This window comes from Podarcis cretensis, assembly GCF_951804945.1.
Source record: "Podarcis cretensis genome assembly, chromosome: 10".
Lineage (NCBI taxonomy): Eukaryota > Metazoa > Chordata > Lepidosauria > Squamata > Lacertidae > Podarcis > Podarcis cretensis.
The window spans coordinates 57,373,816-57,393,259 of record NC_137179.1 but is presented as its reverse complement, the minus strand read 5'-3'; the positions used below and the strand labels follow the sequence as shown (position 1 = coordinate 57,393,259).

At 44.0% G+C, this 19,444-nt stretch overlaps 1 protein-coding gene across 4 annotated transcripts in view; it reads left to right on the top strand.

Annotated features, from left to right (window-relative positions):
- Positions 1 to 401: 401 nt before the first annotated feature.
- Positions 402 to 19,444, top strand: part of TSPAN12 (tetraspanin 12) — a 90,529-nt gene continuing 71,486 nt past the window's right edge. Inside the window, exons 1-2 of one of the 4 annotated variants that reach the window (XM_079994384.1) lie at positions 402 to 635; positions 1,849 to 2,003. In XM_079994384.1, the coding sequence (XP_079850510.1) occupies positions 1,938 to 2,003 (66 nt within the window). In that variant the 5' untranslated portion in view covers positions 402 to 635; positions 1,849 to 1,937. Of the gene's footprint in view, positions 636 to 1,266; positions 1,729 to 1,848; positions 2,004 to 3,130; positions 3,152 to 19,444 lie in introns of those variants that run through there. The other 3 variants (XM_079994386.1, XM_079994385.1, XM_079994387.1) reach the window with 3 other exon arrangements.

Genomic DNA, 19,444 nt, shown 5'->3' with positions numbered 1-19,444 from the left:
GTAGTTTGCTGTGGTCAACACAGTCAAAGGCTTTTGCATAGTCAATGAAGCAGAAGTAGATGTCTTTCTGGAACTCTCTAGCTTTCTCCATAATCCAGCCACCTTTTATTCGCAGTCGCATAAGCGCTACACTACAGCATTGCCATAAACCTGTGCATTCAACCACTGAAATATACACCCAATATGTAGCAATGCAGATTTATGTTACTGCTTTATGAATGAATTTTGGGGTTCCTCTAAAAGAATCTCAACCATTTGGGGGGTTTCCTAAGAAATAGGGCATCGCATCGCGCCCAGATCACCAGGGATGCCGCTCTCCTCGCCCCAGGAGCCGGCAGGGCAGCCGTGGTCTCTAAGACCCGACAGAAGCCCATTCTTGCTGTTCCTGCCGAGCATGCGTGGCAAGTACTTGTGCAGCTGGCGGCTGCCTCTCGTGGAGCCACCGAGGGGAAAGGAGGTGGGAGTCCGAGCGACTGGGCGAGTGTTATTGCCTAAGCAGCCCTCCTTTACCTGGCGGGGTTTGGAGAGGCTTTAGAAGGGAGCACTTTCTCTTTTCCTTTTTTGCACCTTGGATCAGCTCCGTCGGGATCAGCTGGGGGGGAGATCGCGGATCTGCAACCCACGCGGCGAGCGTGGTAAGTTCACCAACTTCTCCTGCTCCCCGGCGCAACTCCCAGCGTTGCCCCGCGATCCTCGGGCAGGTTGGGCAGCAGCAGGGGCACGTGGAGTCCATGCCCACCGTTGCTTGTCCCGGGAAGGAGTTCAGGGCATGGCATGGGATCGGGATCTGGGAGGGTGGGAGACGGAGGAGGAACCCGGTGGCTGCTCCCTGCGCCTTGCTCCAGCCGGATCCTTCGCTGTCATGGCTCGATCGCCCGTTTCTCTTGTTGCAACCCGCACCCCACTCCCCTAAAATATTTCAGGGCCTCCCCAAAGGTGATGGGCATTCAAATAGTGCACCCCCCGTCCTGTGATCGATTATGTGCGGCGGGGCTTTCCTGGCTCCCCCCCCCCAATATTTTATTAAAGTTGGCACCCCTGTACCCCACTCTGACATCCTCGCCCTGTCACCCCAGCAGCAGTTCCAGGGCAGAAGCAATCGTCTACCCTGAATCCTAAAACAGGGAACGGCGTTTCCATTTGCAAAAAACAAAAACAAAAAACCAAATAAATGATTTTTTAAAAAATTATTTTATTTTTTGGAAGAGGCGGGCTCAAAGAGGGGAGGCTCTGCGCTCTCCAAGAACGCGCCCCCCTCTCCGATCCTGAACTCCACTGCTGTGAGTTGAGGTCTCCTTTCTTGCGCCCTGCCGTCGGTCCGCCATCGAGGTGGTTAATGAGTAACGAAAGGAGAAACTTCTTCCCACCCCGTCAAAGCGCCTTAACCGGAGCAATGATTCCGGGATGCGGGCGAGTGGGGGGAGACAGAGAGCGAGCGAGCGCCCTCGTGGCTTCAGTAAACAAGGGGGTTTCAAAAGGGTGCCACCCCGCGTGCGTCGTGTGAATGGAGGCCAAGGGCGAAAGGAGACCTCCCCTCCCAGGAAGTTTTGCATAGGGGCAGTGCAAAAAGCCAGCGCCTGCTGCTGCTGCTGCTCCTCTCCCCCTCTCTGTCCCCTCTGACGCTCAGATGACACTTCAGTTGAAACGTATACAGCCAGCAGAAAAGAAAAGTTTGCAAAGTTGACTGCTGCAGCAAGAGAACTTTCCATCTCCGTCCTGCGGCGCCCGGTTGGTTTCACGCCCCTGGCTGGCTTTCTCCTTATACTGTCATCAGTGAAATGATTTTCCTTTTCCTTCCTCTCTTCCTGCCCCTCCCTTTCTCCCTCCCTCTTTTTTTTTTTTTGGAAGATTGCTGAAATTTTCTGTGTCAGAGGTGGCTGTTCCTAAGAGGATGTAGCGAGTCTGAGGATGGAGCTTTTTGCGGAGAGGTGCTCACAATGGCCAGAGAAGACTCAGTGAAGTGTTTGCGGTGCCTGCTGTACGCCCTAAACCTGCTTTTCTGGGTGAGTTCCTCCTGCTCAGATGAGAGGCTCCAGCATTTCCACATATTGCCTCCAAAGGACAATTAGTTCACTGGGCTTACTCCTCTGTATGCAAATCTGCTCTTGCAGGGCATTTTCATGCCCTCCTTCCTATTTCCAGTGTTGCCAGTTAGCCATATTGCTCATCAACAAATTGGATTCTATTCAAATAATTTATAACCTACCTTTTAGGGTGAGGCAGTTTACAAATTAAAAGAATCTTCTATAAAAATGGAATAATAATCACTATTTAAATTAGAATTAGGAGCAGCTAACGCTTCTTTTTTTTATACTGCCCATTAGCCAAATGCAGACTAGAATACAGTGGTACCTCGGGTTAAGTACTTAATTCGTTCCGGAGGTCCATTCTTAACCTGAAACTGTTCTTAACCTGAAGCACCACTTTAGCTAATGGGGCCTCCTGCTGCCGCCGCACTACCAGAGCAAGATTTCTGTTCTCATCCTGAAGCAAAGTTCTTAACATGAAGCACTATTTCTGGGTTAGCGGAGCCTGTAACCTGAAGTGTATGTAACCTGAAGCATATGTAACCTGAGGAACCACTGTACGTAAAGGCTTCTTCAGAGTTGTCTTAAAAACCAGTAGTGATACAGCCTTGCAAATTTCCTTGGGGAAGGGGCTCCAAAGATGTGTGTGGCCACCCCTGAAAAGGCTCTGCCGACCTAGCCATGATGAATTTATGTTATAGAGCAGGAATAGGGAACCCGTGGCCCTCCTCAACTCACATTGGTCCTGGCCAGCGTGACCAATGGTTAAAGATCATGAGAGTTGTAGTTCAACAACATCTGGATGGCTGCAGGATCCCTACTCTTTGACAGGGACTGCTCATTCATCAGAGGAAAAGTGGAACTGGGCTCCAAAAACCTGACAGCCTGACATCATGGTCAAATGTGGTCTTTAGGGTGGATACATATATTAGAAGGTGCATGCGGGTTTTCCACTGCTGTGTTTTCCTAGTAACACAACTGATTTTATGCAAATAGCATCTGGCCTACAGTGTGTGACATTCGTACCCTTAGGCAGCTGCTGGGCGCCTAGAATCCTGACGGGCCCACAGGTGCTGGTACTGGCTCTGAGCTCTGAGCTCCCTCCTCTAGGTGGCTGCTGTCCTGTACGTAAATCCATGGCCAAGATTGGCTTCCCCAACACAAGAATCTCTGCAGAGAGGATACTTAAATTGAGAGTGCATAAATAGATGTACTACTTGTGTACTGTTTACTCCATACGAAACTGAGTGAGAATGTACCACTGGACAAGTAAGTGTAGTTTGATGTTGTTGGTTTTTTATAGTAATTTTTATTAAGTTTTCCATTTTAACAATCCAATCAAATCACATTAATTATTCCAAATTATACAAATACATATCATAAAGTCCAAATATTTTCCAAATTATAAAATTTTTGTTGGGGATTCCCATGCTTCGAGTTCAGTAGGGTCCAATCATCTCATATTTCTGCTGCTTTTAGTGTAGTTTGAAGTTTTTGTTGTATTTATATGAAAACAATAAAAATTATTGGGGGGGAAAGGGGCACCAATTTAGGACGAAACCACCAGATTGCATGTTGCTGGTGCCCCCTTCAAACCTGCCTCTTTGGGGCTGACATGGGGTTTGCATTCAGATGTGATGCTTTTTCTAAGATGCTTTTTAGTGTTGTGTGTTAAAACAGCGTATTTTCTTCATTAGCACACCAACTACTAATTATTTTATATAATGGGTTGATAAAGCTGCATTGCCGTCTTACCTGTTGTCACCCAGATCTGGTCTTGCGAAGTTCAGGTGCTTGTCTCGTGTCGTACTACGTTTTGGTTGTTTTATCCATCCACCGCAATTTCCGTCTTCCTCGAGGTTTCCTGCCCTTTGTCTGAGAATTCATCTAGCCCCGGTGTTATGTACTGAGTTGAATAGGATCCAAACTGCAGCAGTCTGATTGGTCCTAGAACAATAGGATCCAAATTGCAGCAGTCTGATTGGTCCTAGAACAATGCAGCAGTATGATTGGTTGGCAGGAACCACCCAATCATGCTCCAGATATAAGTGAACCCACAACCTGATTGGCTTACAGTAGAATTCCAGAATTAGCCAATCATGTGCAGCCCATTGTGTAAATAATGTATATAAAGCAGATACTTTGAGGGGACCTTCATTCATTCCTCCTCACCACTATGAGCTGAATAAAGAGCATGAAATCACTTGCGACTCTGAGCATATTTCACCCATATTCTCATTCATCTGTAGTTCTTTATTTCCCCCATTGGAGTATATGACAAGCACTCAGTTATTTGGCAGAAAGAAAAGGGAGACATTCGGGGACATCTCTGGGATAGGAGCTTTGTCCCCCCCACTCTGGGCCGGTTAATCCAAGCCATTCAGAATCGAGTTCGTTCCTCTCTATATAACCCCTCCAAGATTTGTTTCTTAGGCCTCATCTGCAGTATACCTTTAAATCAGGGGTCGGCAACCTAAGGCCCATGGGCCACAAGCAGCCCATGGGGGTCATTTAACCGGCCCATGGACCCCTACCGCCTGCTCAGGGACTCCTGCCGTCTACTCAGTTGGCTCGTGTGCAACACTGGCCAGCTTCCCATTGGCTGCAGGAAGCTCTTGCAGCCAATGGGAAGCTGCGCACGACTCCTCTGCGCCGGAAGGAGCGCTGCAAATAGTATTTGCGCATGCATGCGCACACACAGACACACACTCCGGCCGACCGCAGCGTCTGTGGGACCATGAACTGGCCCAAGCCACAAAAACTTTGCTGACCCCTGCTTTAAAGCGTATCATATCATTTTAAACAGCCCCAAAGAATCTTGGGAACTGTACTTTAGCATTGATCTGAGGGATTAGGTTGGCAGCTTGAATGTGCTTTCAGATTTGGTTTTTTTTAAAAAAATAGATTTTATTAAAATTTGAAACAGAATACAAATATTTTGTCAAATTTCAAGTATCTTTTTTTATCAGAGATTAAAAAAAACCTAACCTAAATAACAACACAAACCGAAAAGAGAAAAGGAGAACTTCTGATTCTTCATCTTGTCAGCTATATATAGAAAATTGTTGAAGGCATCCAGACCAAGATAACACCCCACAATTCTAATTTCTATAAACCAATCTTTTCTTCAATCCGCAAACCCAGGTATCAAGTTCATTTTCTTTTTCACGCAAAAAGTCTGTAAGGAGTTTCCAATCTTCAGTAAATAAGAGCCTACCTTATCTTTGGAGGCCCAAGCGACACCCAGGTTTCAAATACCTCTTTCCTTCTTTGGTATTCCATCTTCTTATATAGATGCGATCTTGCCTCACTTAATCCATGCTCTTTTCACAGTAAGGTTAGATTACTACAGTGTGTTGAGGCTTCTTGGGAAAAGCACTAGTCCCATATGCAGTGGCAAGATTGCGAAGAGGGTAGTCCTGCATTGAATATTATTGTACTCATCTTGCAAAGTCTACCCTGGCTTCTAGTATGTTTTCAGGGGCGAAACAGAATGCTGCTTCGAGCTATAAACTCCAAATGGGGGAATCCAAAAGATCATGGCCTCCCTTGCAAAATTCCCATTTGCTTAAATCTGCATTGTAAGTCTCTTACCTTTTGAGGTGAGCGGGGTGTGGGCTTCAGAGAGGGTCTTTTCTACGTCCCACCACTTAAATACCTCCACAGCTGGTGTTGAGGTGCCGGATTAATAATAATAATAATAATAATAATAATAATAATAATAATAATAATTTATTTTATTATTTTTACCCCGCCCATCTGGCTGGGTTTCCCCAGCCACTCTGGGCAGCTCCCAACTGAATATTAAAAATGCGACAAAACATCAAACATTGCTTGAGAGCAGTACATGTGAAAAGGATCTAGGAGTCTTGGTTGACCACAAACTTGACATGAGCCAACAGTGTGACACGGCAGCTAAAAAAGCCAGTGCAATTCTGGGCTGCATCAATAGGAGTATAGCATCTAGATCAAGGGAAGTAATAGTGCCACTGTATTCTGCTCTGGTCAGACCTCACCTGGAGTACTGTGTCTAGTTCTGGGCACCACAGTTCAAGAAGGACACTGACAAACTGGAACGTGTCCAGAGGAGGGCAACCAAAATGGTCAAAGGCCTGGAAACAATGCCTTATGAGGAACGGCTAAGGGAGCTGGGCATGTTTAGCCTGGAGAAGAGGAGGTTAAGGGGTGATATGATAGCCATGTTCAAATATATAAAAGGATGTCACATAGAGGAGGGAGAAAGGTTGTTTTCTGCTGCTCCAGAGAAGCGGACACGGAGCAATGGTTCCAAACTACAAGAAAGAAGATTCCACCTAAATATTAGGAAGAACTTCCTGACAGTAAGAGCTGTTCAACAGTGGAATTTGCTGCCAAGGAGTGTGGTGTAGTCTCCTTCTTTGGAGGTCTTTAAGCAGAGGCTTGACAACCATATGTCAGGAGTGCTCTGATGGTGTTTCCTGCTTGGCAGGGGGTTGGACTCGATGGCCCTTGTGGTCTCTTCCAACTCTATGATTCTATGATTCTATGACAAAATTCCCTAAACAGGGCTGCCTTCAGATGTCTTTTAAAAGTAGGATAGTTGTTTATTTCCTTGACATCTGATGGGACGGTGTTCCACAGGGTGGGCGCCACTACCGAGAAGTCCCTCAGCCTAGTTCCCTGTAACTTGGCTTCTCGCAGTGAGGGAACCACCAGAAGGCCCTCGGAGCTGAACCTCAGTGTCTGGGCAGAATGATGGGGGTGGAGATGCTCCTTCAGGTATACTGGGCCGAGGCCATTTAGGGATGATTTTTAGACTTGGTTTGCATGTAATTTTAATCCATACCATGGCTTAGTTTTGAAGAAACGAGTGTGCTGCCTGTCAGTGAGACGTCAGTACCGTCACTTTGCTCCCCCTCTGATGTTGCTGCCGACACTATGCTCTGAGCTAAGCCATGGTTTGGCTTTGCGGTGTATTGCTTTGGGATTTTTTTCTTAAAAATATAAAGTGGTATAGAAAAATGGGGAAAGTAATTATAATGTCTGAACTGCGAGCTCATGGTTTCTCCCTCTCTGACAAAACACAGGCTTAGCTAAGATTTATTCTATGACTTACCGCTCATGGTTTGTTTGGGGGAGATAGACCATGAATTGGGGTTTGGGTGCAGCACTATGTTGAACTGTGGTTTGGTTCCCAGCAGTGCGGCAGCAGCAGCAGGATCAGAGGATGATCAGTAACAACCACATGAAGCAACTAAGCCATGGTTTGTCTCAGTGTTACAAGTGACTCAGGGCCTAGATTGCTCTGCTTTTCAGATTCCCTTCTTTAGTTTCTTCTCCTTATTGCACTGGAACGAATGGTCGTTTTATTGCTCTACGTGCAGTCTCTTGGAGAATCAAGACTTAAATGAGGTTAATAAATAAAATAAATTCACTGTTGTAAAAAGATCTCTCCTCCAGACTGATTGCGAAAAATGTAAGAAAGCTTAGTTAAATAATAAATGGATTTTGAAAAGTACCACGGCTTTTGTTTCTAACTGTGTGCAAAGATGGGCAGCTGGGGCAATCTATTTAATGACTATATTAATGTCACTAATGAGCTGCTGTAGTTATTTGCTGAAGTGGGCAATTGCGGTTGCAATGATTTTAAATGGCAAGGGCTGCAAAACACTTCGCCAGTGTACTACAAACCATTCTGTGGTTCTTCTAACAATGTCCTTATGGACTAGACGATCCTCAAAGTCCTTTCCAATTTAATTCTATGATTCTACGAATTTAACACAGGAGAAGTTCCAGTTATGTGTATCTTCTGAGTAGCACTTGTGATGATAGTTTAACTGATGTTACAGGACTCCAATACGACGCGATCTCTGCACAGTGTTCCTAGAGAATAATCTTTTATTTATTTATTTATTTTAAGAAACAATCCAAAACATGTTGTGTGGTGTTCTGCATGCGCTCATGAGCTTTTCAGCTCTCCTCTTTGGGCTCAGCTTCTCAAGGCTACCCTAAAAGGCTAGCAACTCAGTCTTGGCAAAGCATATCACGAGGCACAATGATCTCTTTCCAGGAAGGAAAATGGGTCGTCTACCCACGTAAGGCGTAGAATTGGCTGGCATTCCCGCCCAAGCTCTTCTTGAATCCTGGCCACCACTTCAGCCTTTGATGGTTCTAACCGCCGCAGAGACTTTTCAACTCTTGAGATGCCCAAGCCTGAATCCTTCCAAGTTATTTCAAAGTCATTTTCTGTTACCGTCGAGCAACCTTCCCTTCCAAATGCTGCTGCCAGATTTCCTAACTATGGCTGTAGGGCATGTGTGTCCTTGGTGTGCTCAGCTGCCGTGCCAGTCAAGTTTTGTGTGCGTTGATTGCGTGTTGAGGTCCCCAAGCCACCCCGCAATAATTTACACATCACACATCAATTTTGGTTTGCGTTTTTGACACGATTTTGGCCACAACTTTATTCAAATACACACAAGTGAGTGGTTGCTTAGGCATTGGTTCCAACTATCTGTCCTTGCCCAGGGACAGAACTGACTTCCGGATTCCAGCAGAAGCCAGTGAGGGAAACAATTTTGGGGAGAAAATGAAGCTGGGCCTTAGTCCCTCACTTCTCACCCTCATGCTCTTGGTGGCTTGCACGGCCCAAGTCCGATGCCAGGGACAAGGATGAAAAGAATGGCATGCCCCTGGATTCCTTTAACGGAATTCCCTTTCCGCACCACCATTGGAGGGGTAGGCACTTACCGCTCCACCAACCAATTTGAACCAATGCCTAACCGCCAACCTTACAAGTTGTGACGATTTGCTACGCAGTAGGCAAAAACCAAATGGCACCAGCCAATCAGCCAAATGGACAAAAATCCTACCAGGCCCCTGCCTCAAAGCAGACAACCCCATGACAGGCATAGCAAGGTCAAGCGAACAATTCCGGTGCAAGCAGCCAAGAGGACGCCCAAAGTTGGGCATCCAATATTTAAAACCTCTGACCCCTCCTTCAAAATTGGTAACAAGCAATTCTCCCCAGTGACCCAATTAACCAATTCACTTCCTGAGTCACTCCGCAAATCCGCCCAGCAACACTGGGGTGGCTTGTATCCCCCACCGCAACACGTGCTCTCTGCTAGGGAGAACACGTTTTAAGGTCCTTCGGTGCCCCTGGAGCAAGAAAACAGACATGGCGCTGCTCTCCTCACTACACTTTCCTAGAAGTAAGGCATTCCCTTGGAAATGCTTCTGAGTAAATGTTTTTGAGAGTGGGCCCCACGACTCAAGATGCAAGGATGGTCGTGGTGCCTTTATATTTTCACAGATTTGTTGTCTTACGCTCCATGTCAGCTGTGGACCAAAGGGCATCTTGTAATCTGACAGCCGAGGCTTCTGTAGCACAATGAGATGATTTCTTTCTCTCCTCCAGAGGTTCAGAAGCACTGGCCTTTGAGCATTATTTCTTCACGGCGTCTTTGGAAAGATTGGCAGATGGGCGTGTAGAACATAAAAAAAGGCCACAGTGTTGTGTACTTGCTGAAATGGTTTTAATTCCAGTGTGTGGTTAGGGGTCCTGAACCTTTTCAGGGTCACGGGCACATTTGGAACTTAGAAAAGGTGGTGCTGATTGGCGTTGAGTAGCGATTACTTAGGTGGGATTACTCAGGTGTGCACTGTCAGTCTTAAAGGGATGTGGGTGGCGCTGTGGTCTAAATCACTGAGCCTCTTGGGCTTGCTGATCAGAAGGTTGGTGGTTCGAATCCCTTTGACAGGGTAAGCTCCCGTTGCTCTGTCCCAGCTCCTGCTAACCTAGCAGTTCAAAAGCATACCAGTGCAAGTAGATAAATACCGCTGTAGCAGGAAGATAAATAGCGTTTCCATGCGCTCTGGCTCCTGTCACAGTGTCCCGTTGCACCAGAAGTGGTTTAGTCATGCTGGCCACATGACCCAGAAAGCTGTCTGCGGACAAACGCCGGCTCCCTCAGCCTGAAAGTGAGATGAGCGCCGCAACCCCATAGTCGCCTTTGACTGGTTGTAACCGTCCAGGGGTCCTTTACCTTTTACAGTGGTACTTTGGTTTAAGAACAGCCCTGTTTACAAACGATTCGGTTTATGAACTCCACAAAACTGGAAGTAGTGTCTTGGTTTGCGAACTTTACCTCACTCTAAGAACGGAATCCGAATGGTGGAAGGGCACTGGCGGTGGGAGGCCTCATTAGGGTAAGCGCGCCTCGGTTTAAGAACGGTTTTGGTTTAAGAATGGACTTCCGGAACAGATTAAGTTCGTAAACCGAGGTACTATTGTACTTAGGTGTGATTACTCAGGTGTGCACTATCAGTCTTAAAGGGCAATACCAACAATCCTATCCTGCAACGGCTAGCCCACTGTTCTTGTTTCATAACATATACAATATGAAAATATTCCCCCACAAAATTCAGTGGTCAAACCCATGGAGATTGATTGATTGGTTTTGTCACAAGTATTGGAGAGGAGCGCTGGATTTCTTGGATAGACCTTTATTGCCATTTTTGCAGTTCCAACGGAATCCACTGGGTTTAATATGGCTTATTCCTGTATTCCTGTGCAAAGGATTCCAACAGAATTAGCTCAGCAGGAGTCAATCGTGGAACACAAGGACTTACTTAGTACTTAATCAGTAGTTAACATTTGGCTGCAAACAAGGACTCAAAACCACATTGCCGTTTTTTGTTTGTTTGCGTGGTGTCAACTTTTCGTGATCCCAGGACAGGTTACAAAACAAAATAAAACTTTAATATAAAATATACAAACATTAAACTTGAACAGCTATATGGCCTGCCAGGCGAGAGCTTAATTTGGCAAGCGAACCCATGCTTTTACCAAGTAACTGTTTGCTTTGAGGGGTCTTATCCAGGTTAAGGCTGCAAAACGCAGCGCTAAACTATGTTTAAGCATTTGAAATATTTCAACTGCTTCAGACCAACACGGCTACCTACCTGAATCTATGTTTAAGCATTGTTTGCACTGGAACATACTGTAGGGATTGGTAGATGATAGTTCTACTGATGTTATTCTATTTTGTACGTTGTAAACCACTTTGATATATCTTATGAAAGAGCGGTTTGAAAACAGATATTTCAGTAAAGAAAGAAAGAAAACCAACCCCTTTTAGAATACTACCACCAACTCTCATCACTGAAGAGAGTTTCTCTGTCTTAAGTCTCTGACTTAAGATTGTTGGTGAGAAATTTGCCTTCTTTCAGAAATCAACAGCTATCTAATCTGGACAGGCCTAAACTTGGTGTTTCTAAAAAAGGCCCCTGTTGCTTTATTGTTTTTACACAGACTTGTTACAGCAGGTTCTTGGAAGGTAGTTGCTTTTAAGGTACATTATCTATTACTTGAAGTAAAGTAGCACTGAAGAGACCTTTTGGTTTCCGATCTCCCGAAGCCTGCAATACATATTGTTTAGTGCGGCAGGGAAAACGAGCGATTCTCAAATTTTAAGTAAAATATAACTACTTTTTTTTTTTTGGTAAATAATTTTTATTCATTTTCCAATTTAAAAAACCCATTCATATTAATAACAAATCAAACCAAATGTTTCCACATTCAAAAATAAAAAAAAAGTGGTTGCCGTGCTTGCTTATGCTGCCCCGCTTTGGGCTGTGATGACAGATCTTGCTTCTCTCGAGACACTGCAAAATCAATTTCTACGTCGGCTCCTTATGCTCCCTCTGTGCGTAAGCAACGCAGCCATGCGACTAGAATTGAAGATCGCATCCTTAGAAACTTGCCTGTGGAAGCAAGTCTTCAATTATTGGTTATCATTGTGGCATAGACTACCAAACCACTACCTTGTCCAATGCTTATGGCAAGATGAATTCTCTAGCCCTTGGACTAGTAGAATTCATGCCAAACTCCTGAGTTATGGAATCTCTCCTTCAGATTCCCTAAAACTAGACCAAATTACTGCTCAAAGACTGATCCGCCAAAGACTGGATGACATCGATCTACAGCGAAATTATATGCTGCGGGGAGGTGTTTGTTCGCCTCAGAACATTGGTATCACATTAACTTACTGCGTTCCATCATACCTCTCCTCCCTTTCGACTGTTGCCCAAAGACTGGCCTTCACCAAAGCGAGGTTCAACGTTTTTCCCTCCAACGTCCTGAGACATAGATTCTCAAAGGGCCAAGCCCCCGCCATGTGCGAATGTGATAAGGAGACACCGGAGTCACTCCAGCACATTATGTTCACTTGCCCCCTGTTTAATGTGCCACGGGCAAATTTGTTGGGATCAATCATACAGAAACTAGAGGGCACCCCATCAAAATTCCACCTTGCCCAAATCTTGCAGGATAAGGATGCTCATACGACCCTGAAAGTGGCAAGGTTCCTGGTCGCTGTCCTTACCCAAAAGCGACGCCAAGGGGCACTACAAGCTAACTAAGGCGTAGTAGGCCATTCTATTCTATAGTATTTTATTGTTATAGTGGTGCTTTAGTGGCTGTTTTCCCCACGTGCACAAGTTGTTATTTATGTCTCGTTTTTACCTGTATGGGCCTATGGCCGTAAATAAAATTACTTACTAATTAATAACAAATCAAACCAAATGTTTCCACATTCAAAAATAAAAAAATACAGCCAATTATAGTCCAAATTAATTAATTTCAATGGGACCCCCCAAGTTCTGGATTTCAAGAGCTAATATCCATCCTTTATTTTCTGCTGATATTGATCCTCTCCTCAATCAGTCGTCGGTATAATTCTCTATCTTGTTTTATTTTACCATTCCTTATTTATAATTGTTAAGTTGTGGGTGAACCTATCAGACGACACAGCGATTCTTCAAACAGCTCTTGTTTATTCACAGGCCAGAACAGAACTGAACTGAAGGGTTCAGCCAGCCTGCTTATATAGAGCTCCAGTACAACGTAACTGTGACAAATCTCTGTAACTATCCAATCACTGAATGTCACTTTCGATCCCTTATTTGCATATGTGGACCTGAACTATCTACAGTATCCTCCTGCTGGCCCAGGGTGAGAACTTCAGTACATAACAATAATCACATAGGGGGCAATTTTTCTAATATAACTACTTTCAAGGTGCTGAAGTGGACATTGTGCCGGGCTTTGTGGGCAATGCATTCAATTTTTCTCTTAAGAAGTACACAGAAAGTCACCGAAAATAGGCTCTCTGCATTCCAGTTGTAATTTGTCATCCCTGTGAGAGATGCATACGAAGTCAGAAGCTGTGTGGAAACATAAATAGGTTTAAATCCTTTCAGATAATGCGGAAGCTACAGGCTATGTACAGGAATCAGGTATAAAAGTGAGCCAAGTCATATGTATATGATGGCATGTCATACCCTCCAACATTTCTCTGATGAAAATAGGGGCATCCTATTCCATAATGTTTATTATTATTATTATTATTATTATTATTATTATTATTATTACCCCACCCATCTGACTGGGCTCCTGCACCACTCCAGGCGGTTTCCAAAATATATAAAAACATAATAAAACATTAAACATTTCCCTATACAAGGCTGCCTTCAGATGTATTCTAAAGGTTGTATAGGCCCCCCCCTGGCTTGGGTGTGTGTGACATAATTCCATACCCTCCAACATTTCTCTGATGAAAATAGGGACGTCCTAAGGAAAAGCGGGACATTCTGGGATCAAATCAGAAACCGGGACGGCTTTTGTAAATTTAGGACCGTCTCTGGAAAATAGGGACATTTGGAAGGTCTGGTATATGTGGACTTAATAACAGATGGATTTGTGGAGGACAGAAATAACAGTAGATTATCCAAGATGGTTAACTTTATTAATTTGTTTATTGAATTTACGTGCCTTCATCTGAGAATCACAGGGCGATTTACAATATAAAAACTCAAAAATGCATAACTTAACAGCAAACAAAAACAGTAACCCCACTTGGTATTTTATTTATTACACGGTATTTTATTTAGTAAGGCATGTGATGCCAAGCTCAGAATGTTGTGTCATATCCTAGTCTGTCCAAAGGTAGGAGTGAACCACACGGCATGGAGTTCTTCAATTAATGATTTTTGCTGTTGTAAATTTCAGCGTTCGGAACTGCCTGGTATTAGAGACAGGATGGGCCCTATAGCTGAACTAGCGTTTTTGTTTTCTTCGGAGGATGTTCTGTCTTTCCTGGAGGGAAGGACAATCATCCTTTCAGGAAAAGGCTCAGCATTATTTAATGGCATTTGCCCTGGAAAACAGGCAAGCGCTCTTTCAGGAGAAAATTTAAATGGGAATTAGACTATCCCAGAACTTATCATTTGAACAATGAAGCAGATTCTGCGATAATCCACCAGTAACCGACATTTCAGAAGCCGTGACGCTATCTTCTGGGTCAAAACTTTTCTGTTTGCCTGGGTATAGAATGATAGGGTTGGAAGGGACCCAGGGGTCATCTAGTCCAACCCCCCACAATCCAGGAATCTTAGCATCCATGACAGATGCCCATCCAACCTCTTGTTTAAAAACCTCCAAGGAAGGAGAGTCCACCATCTCTCGTGGGAGTCCATTCCACTGCCAAACAGCTCTTACTGTCAGAGAGCTTTTCCAAACGTTTAGTCGGAATCTCCTTTCTTGAAACTTGTATCCACTGGTTCGAGTCCTACCCTCCAGAGCAGATTTTAAGCTGGCTACTTTGTCCTGCTGTGCGCTTACTGCCTTTTGAAGCCGTTTTTATGATGGTATTTTATTGTTGTTTGGCCAGTCACCACCCTGCTACCTTTTGACAGAGGGCAGTTTATAAATAGCTTAATAAAATAAAAGAGATTCATACTTTAAAAGCTTGGCGCTGAGGTAAAAATGACGGAGGAGGGAGGACTAGTTAGTATGTGAGGGCATTGAGAGAGGTCAGAGAAGAGGCCGTGGCTTGGTACATCAAAGGGATCCTTTAAATTTACTTTTAGAGCTCGAGGGGCAAGTAATGTTCTTTGGACATGCTTTCTGAGATGGTGTTATCCAGGAGAAATTGACCAACCTAAAATTAGACTGGAACCGGGTACAGGCAAACGCTGCAAGATGACGGTCACTGGAGGCAAAATACTTCTTTGCCTTGAAAAGCTAGGTGTATATTTTTAAATAAATTAAATATGGAGTGTCTTGTTCTGATGAAATTTGGAGGAGGCATTGTCCATGAGTCCTAGTTATAGGTAGGTAGCCGTGTTGGTCTGCCGTAGTCGAAACAAACAAACCAAAAATCCCTTCCAGTAGCACCTTAGAGACCAACTAAGTTTGTTATTGGTATGAGCTTTCGTGTACATGGTATCTGAAGAAGTGTGCATGCACACAAAAGCTCATACCAATAAGTTGGTCTCTAAGGTGCTACTGGAATGAATTTTTTTATTTTGTTTCCATGAATCCTGTGTGCATCATGGCATTTAAAAAGAAAAATTGGGTGGGTAACAGCTCCCACCTTCTGGTTGTGTTCTGCAGCGTCACATACAAAACCAGATTGTTTTGTAGCCACCCGCAAACGAAGCAGATGTTCAAATGCGAAGCTGCTACCATTTGGCAGGCTTCAGTCCTTATGACCCCTGTGCATTTGTGACTGTGTAGCTTCTGCGGTATAACGTGTTAAATTTGCCAGTGACATACCATTGCTGAGGAGCAGCATCAGGCTATTTCATACCCAAAATCAGCCAGAAGAATTACACAGGATTTGGAGAGTTTGGAAAGATCAACACAATCGACAGCATGCAGCACTCCTGCTTGAGCCAAGTCTGGCTTAATTTGGATAGATAGTTCCACTGGGAATAAAGATTCTGAGCCAGACATGACCTCTATCAAAGTTTGAAAAACCCACTACTCCTTTGGGTATCTCCCTACCGCTTTCCTGTGAAAACCATAGCATTTTGTACAACATGAGATAAAGTAACACAATTTCCGGACTTAGCCTTTGATGTCTTCTGATGGAGAAGCCTTCTGTATCTGACTTCACTTTCTGACACTTTAGTTTGGTTCAGATGTGATGGAAAACCTGGCAAAACCCTCACTATTTTAATCCCCTCTCCTGTCCCCCTCTTTTCCTAGGTTGATGGAACATTTCTGCTAACCAGAGTTCCCTGTGATGTCCAGACGTGGGGAACTTTGGTTTGCTTGAATTATAGTTGGTGAGATCAAGCTGGGTTAAACTCTGGTTTCAGATCCTGGCTAGTTGACAAACCATTGCTGTTGTTGCTTAGTAGTTTAGTCATATCCGACTCTTCATGACCCCATGGGCCAAAGCATGCCAGCTTTAAACAAATCATAGTGTCCCAAATTTTGGATACACCACAGGGCTCCGTGGGTAGTTTAAAATGGAATGCTTCTCTGCTTCATAAGGGACCTGTTTGTGTATGTGAGAACCTGAGACTCAATTGTTGTTTAGTCATTTAGTTGTGTCCGACTCTTCGTGACCCCATGGACCAGAGCACACCAGGCACTCCTGTCTTCTACTGCCTCCCGCAGTTTAGTCAAACTCATGCTGGTAGCTTCGAGAACACTATCCAACCATCTCATCCTCTTTCGTCCCCTTCTCCTTCTGCCCTCCATCTTTCCCAACATCAGGGTCTTTTCCAGCGAGTCTTCTCTTGTCATGAGGTGGCCAAAGTACTGGAGCCTCAGCTTCAGGATCTGTCCTTCCAGTGAGCACTCAGGGCTGATTTCCTTCAGAATGGAGAGGTTTGATATTCTTGCAGTCTATGGGACTCTCAAGAGTCTCCTCCAGCACCATAATTCAAATGCATCAATTCTTCTGACACTCAGTACAGTATAGTATTTTAGCAGAAACCATGGTTTCCTGTTCCATGTGAGCTAAAATTTAAATGGAACCAGTTTCCCACCTCATCCCTAGTTTATACCAGATTTGCAGTAATACAGGTGACTAAGCTGCCATGTGTCGGAAAGCATTACTAAGCAGTAAGCTGGTTATCTGTCTTGGCCACCCCAGACAAGCTGGCTAGCTAAGGCAAAACAGCACTCTTGTTGGTTGTTTAGTCATCATTGGAATGGGCGCATTGCTGTGAATTGAAGTAGTTTTTTAGTAGTTAGTGCCATTCACTTTTGCCTTATCTTACTGCTAAGGTATTTTGCCTGCTGTAAGTTGGAAGCAGAGTACAATGAGAAAATGTGTGTGCAAAAATATCCTGGGTCCCAGGGTATATAGTCTGAGATCACATGTAAGGCTATCACTTCACAAAAGCTAAGCAGATCTAGATCTGGTCATTGTCTGGATGGTAGACTCCTTGGGAACAACATGCAGGATATAAGAGCAAGCAAGCAAGAAAAAATAAAAAAATGATGAAACTGTAGCCTGCAGTTTGCTCCAGTGTCATGGCTAGCAATATATATTTTGCATGTTTTTCATTTAGGCTACAACATTTTAAAAAAATGTCTCCATTAAAGCACCAACTTTGTAAAGTATCTGCTAGTTTTGGGTTGGTTTTTTTTTTTTGGCATAAATACAATTAAGCAAATATCTGATTTAAAGTGAGGAAATGTAGCTTGAAAACGTAATGCTGGTCTGTGTGGCTTCATCACTTATTTTCAAGGCAATCACGGAGGCTGGCGTATCAAGCAAAAAATGTAAAGTAGCAATTTCATGGTGATGGCTATATAACATTCTGATGGTTTAAAAGGAAACCAGAAGTGATTTGGCCAGTCGACTGTAACAAGCAGAAAATGTTGAATTGGTTACTGTTGTGTTTATAATATACCCCAACTGATGCCTACAGATAATTTTTGGATCTTAACATTATTGATATATTGGCATTTTAAGTCGCACATGATGCTGTTTTTTTTTTTAAAATGGTCTTCCGTGCTCTCTCAGAAACTTCAGTATGGTTTGATTACCTTAGACTATCACCTTGATCTCAAACACTTTGCTGGAATGTAAATTCCATTTATTTCATTAAAGCTTGCTTCAACACCCTGAGTTTTATCTGGAAGCTCATAACAAGTTTACACTTAAATAAGTTTCATAGAAATTAATGTGTTTTGTGTAATGGGCACATTCCAGAGAAAGATAGGGCCACCTACATCCCATTAAGCAGGCTTACAGATGCAGTTAAATATAAGTGCTGACTATCAACACATTAGGGATGTGGGTGGTGCTGTGGGTTAAACCACAGAGCCTAGGACTTGCCGATCAGAAGGTCGGCGGTTCGAATCCCCGCGACGGGGTGAGCTCCCGTTGCTCGGTCCCGGCTCCTGCCAACCTAGCAGTTCGAAAGCACGTCAAAGTGCAAGTAGATAAATAGGTACCACTCCGGCGGGAAGATAAACGGCATTTCCGTGCGCTGCTCTGGTTCACCAGAAGCGGCTTAGTCATGCTGGCCACATGACCCGGAAGCTGTACGCCGGCTCCCTTGGCCAGTAAAGCGAGATGAGCGCTGCAACCCCAGAGTCGGCCATGACTGGACCTAATGGTCAGGGGTCCCTTTACCTTTACCTATCAACACATTACATAGAAATAAGTTCACTGGTTTTAGTAAAACTTGGTTCCACATAATGCCCACCATCCAGAGGTTGTCAGGATACAGAGTGCCCATTGTTGGCTATGAAAGGAAAGCTCACAAAGCAAGGAATAATTTCCATTTTCAGTAGCTCTGCTTCCACTTCCTATTCTCCTGCAGTTGATTGTGGTCGGCTGGCACAGAAAGCTAGGTGTGTCCCACCAATGTAAATGGAACGGTGCAATCCTGCACATGGCAACTCAGAAATAAGTCCTGTTGTTTTCAGTGGGGTTTACTCCCAGGAAAATGTGTCCAGAGCTGCAGCTTTAAGCACTTAGCTATATTCTTCTTTCTATTCCTTTTTTCTTGCTTTCTGTTCCTTTGTTTTTTCTCCCTTCTGGCTTTGTTCTCCTATAAGACTAAGTAGCTGTTTTATCTCAGTATATTATAAAAAGATAATGGGTAGGTATTTTTGTATATCTTTGAGTAAGTATCAATATTTTTTTTATATAAGCACTTAGCTGTGCTCTTCGGTCCCCCCAGTTTGATGGTAATTATACATAAGTGAGATGTTCAGCAAAATCATGGAGTGTAATTTTTTTCTTGCCACTATATTGCAGCAGATTGCAGGTGCGGGTTTACATTTTAAAAAGAACAAAACAAATCTCTGATAGCTCACCAGATGCGAGTGTTTCTACTTCAGCCTAGTTCCTTATGCACTAGGTTTCTGTTTGCGGGGTGTAATTTTTGTGCAGTGACCTTTTTAAAAAAGGTAATTCCTTCAGCTCTAGTTTAAAACGGCACACGTCCAGCAAGATTCTGAAATGTAATTTTCCGAATTTGTGAATTGGTTGGGAGCATAAGACGAATGGATTTCAAACTTTTTGCTGGATTGCACCCAAGGGATGTGGGCATAAGTCCAGCATGCACAGGGACTTCCTGTTCTCTTCTATGACGGGAAATATTCTTCCTATTATTGGGGA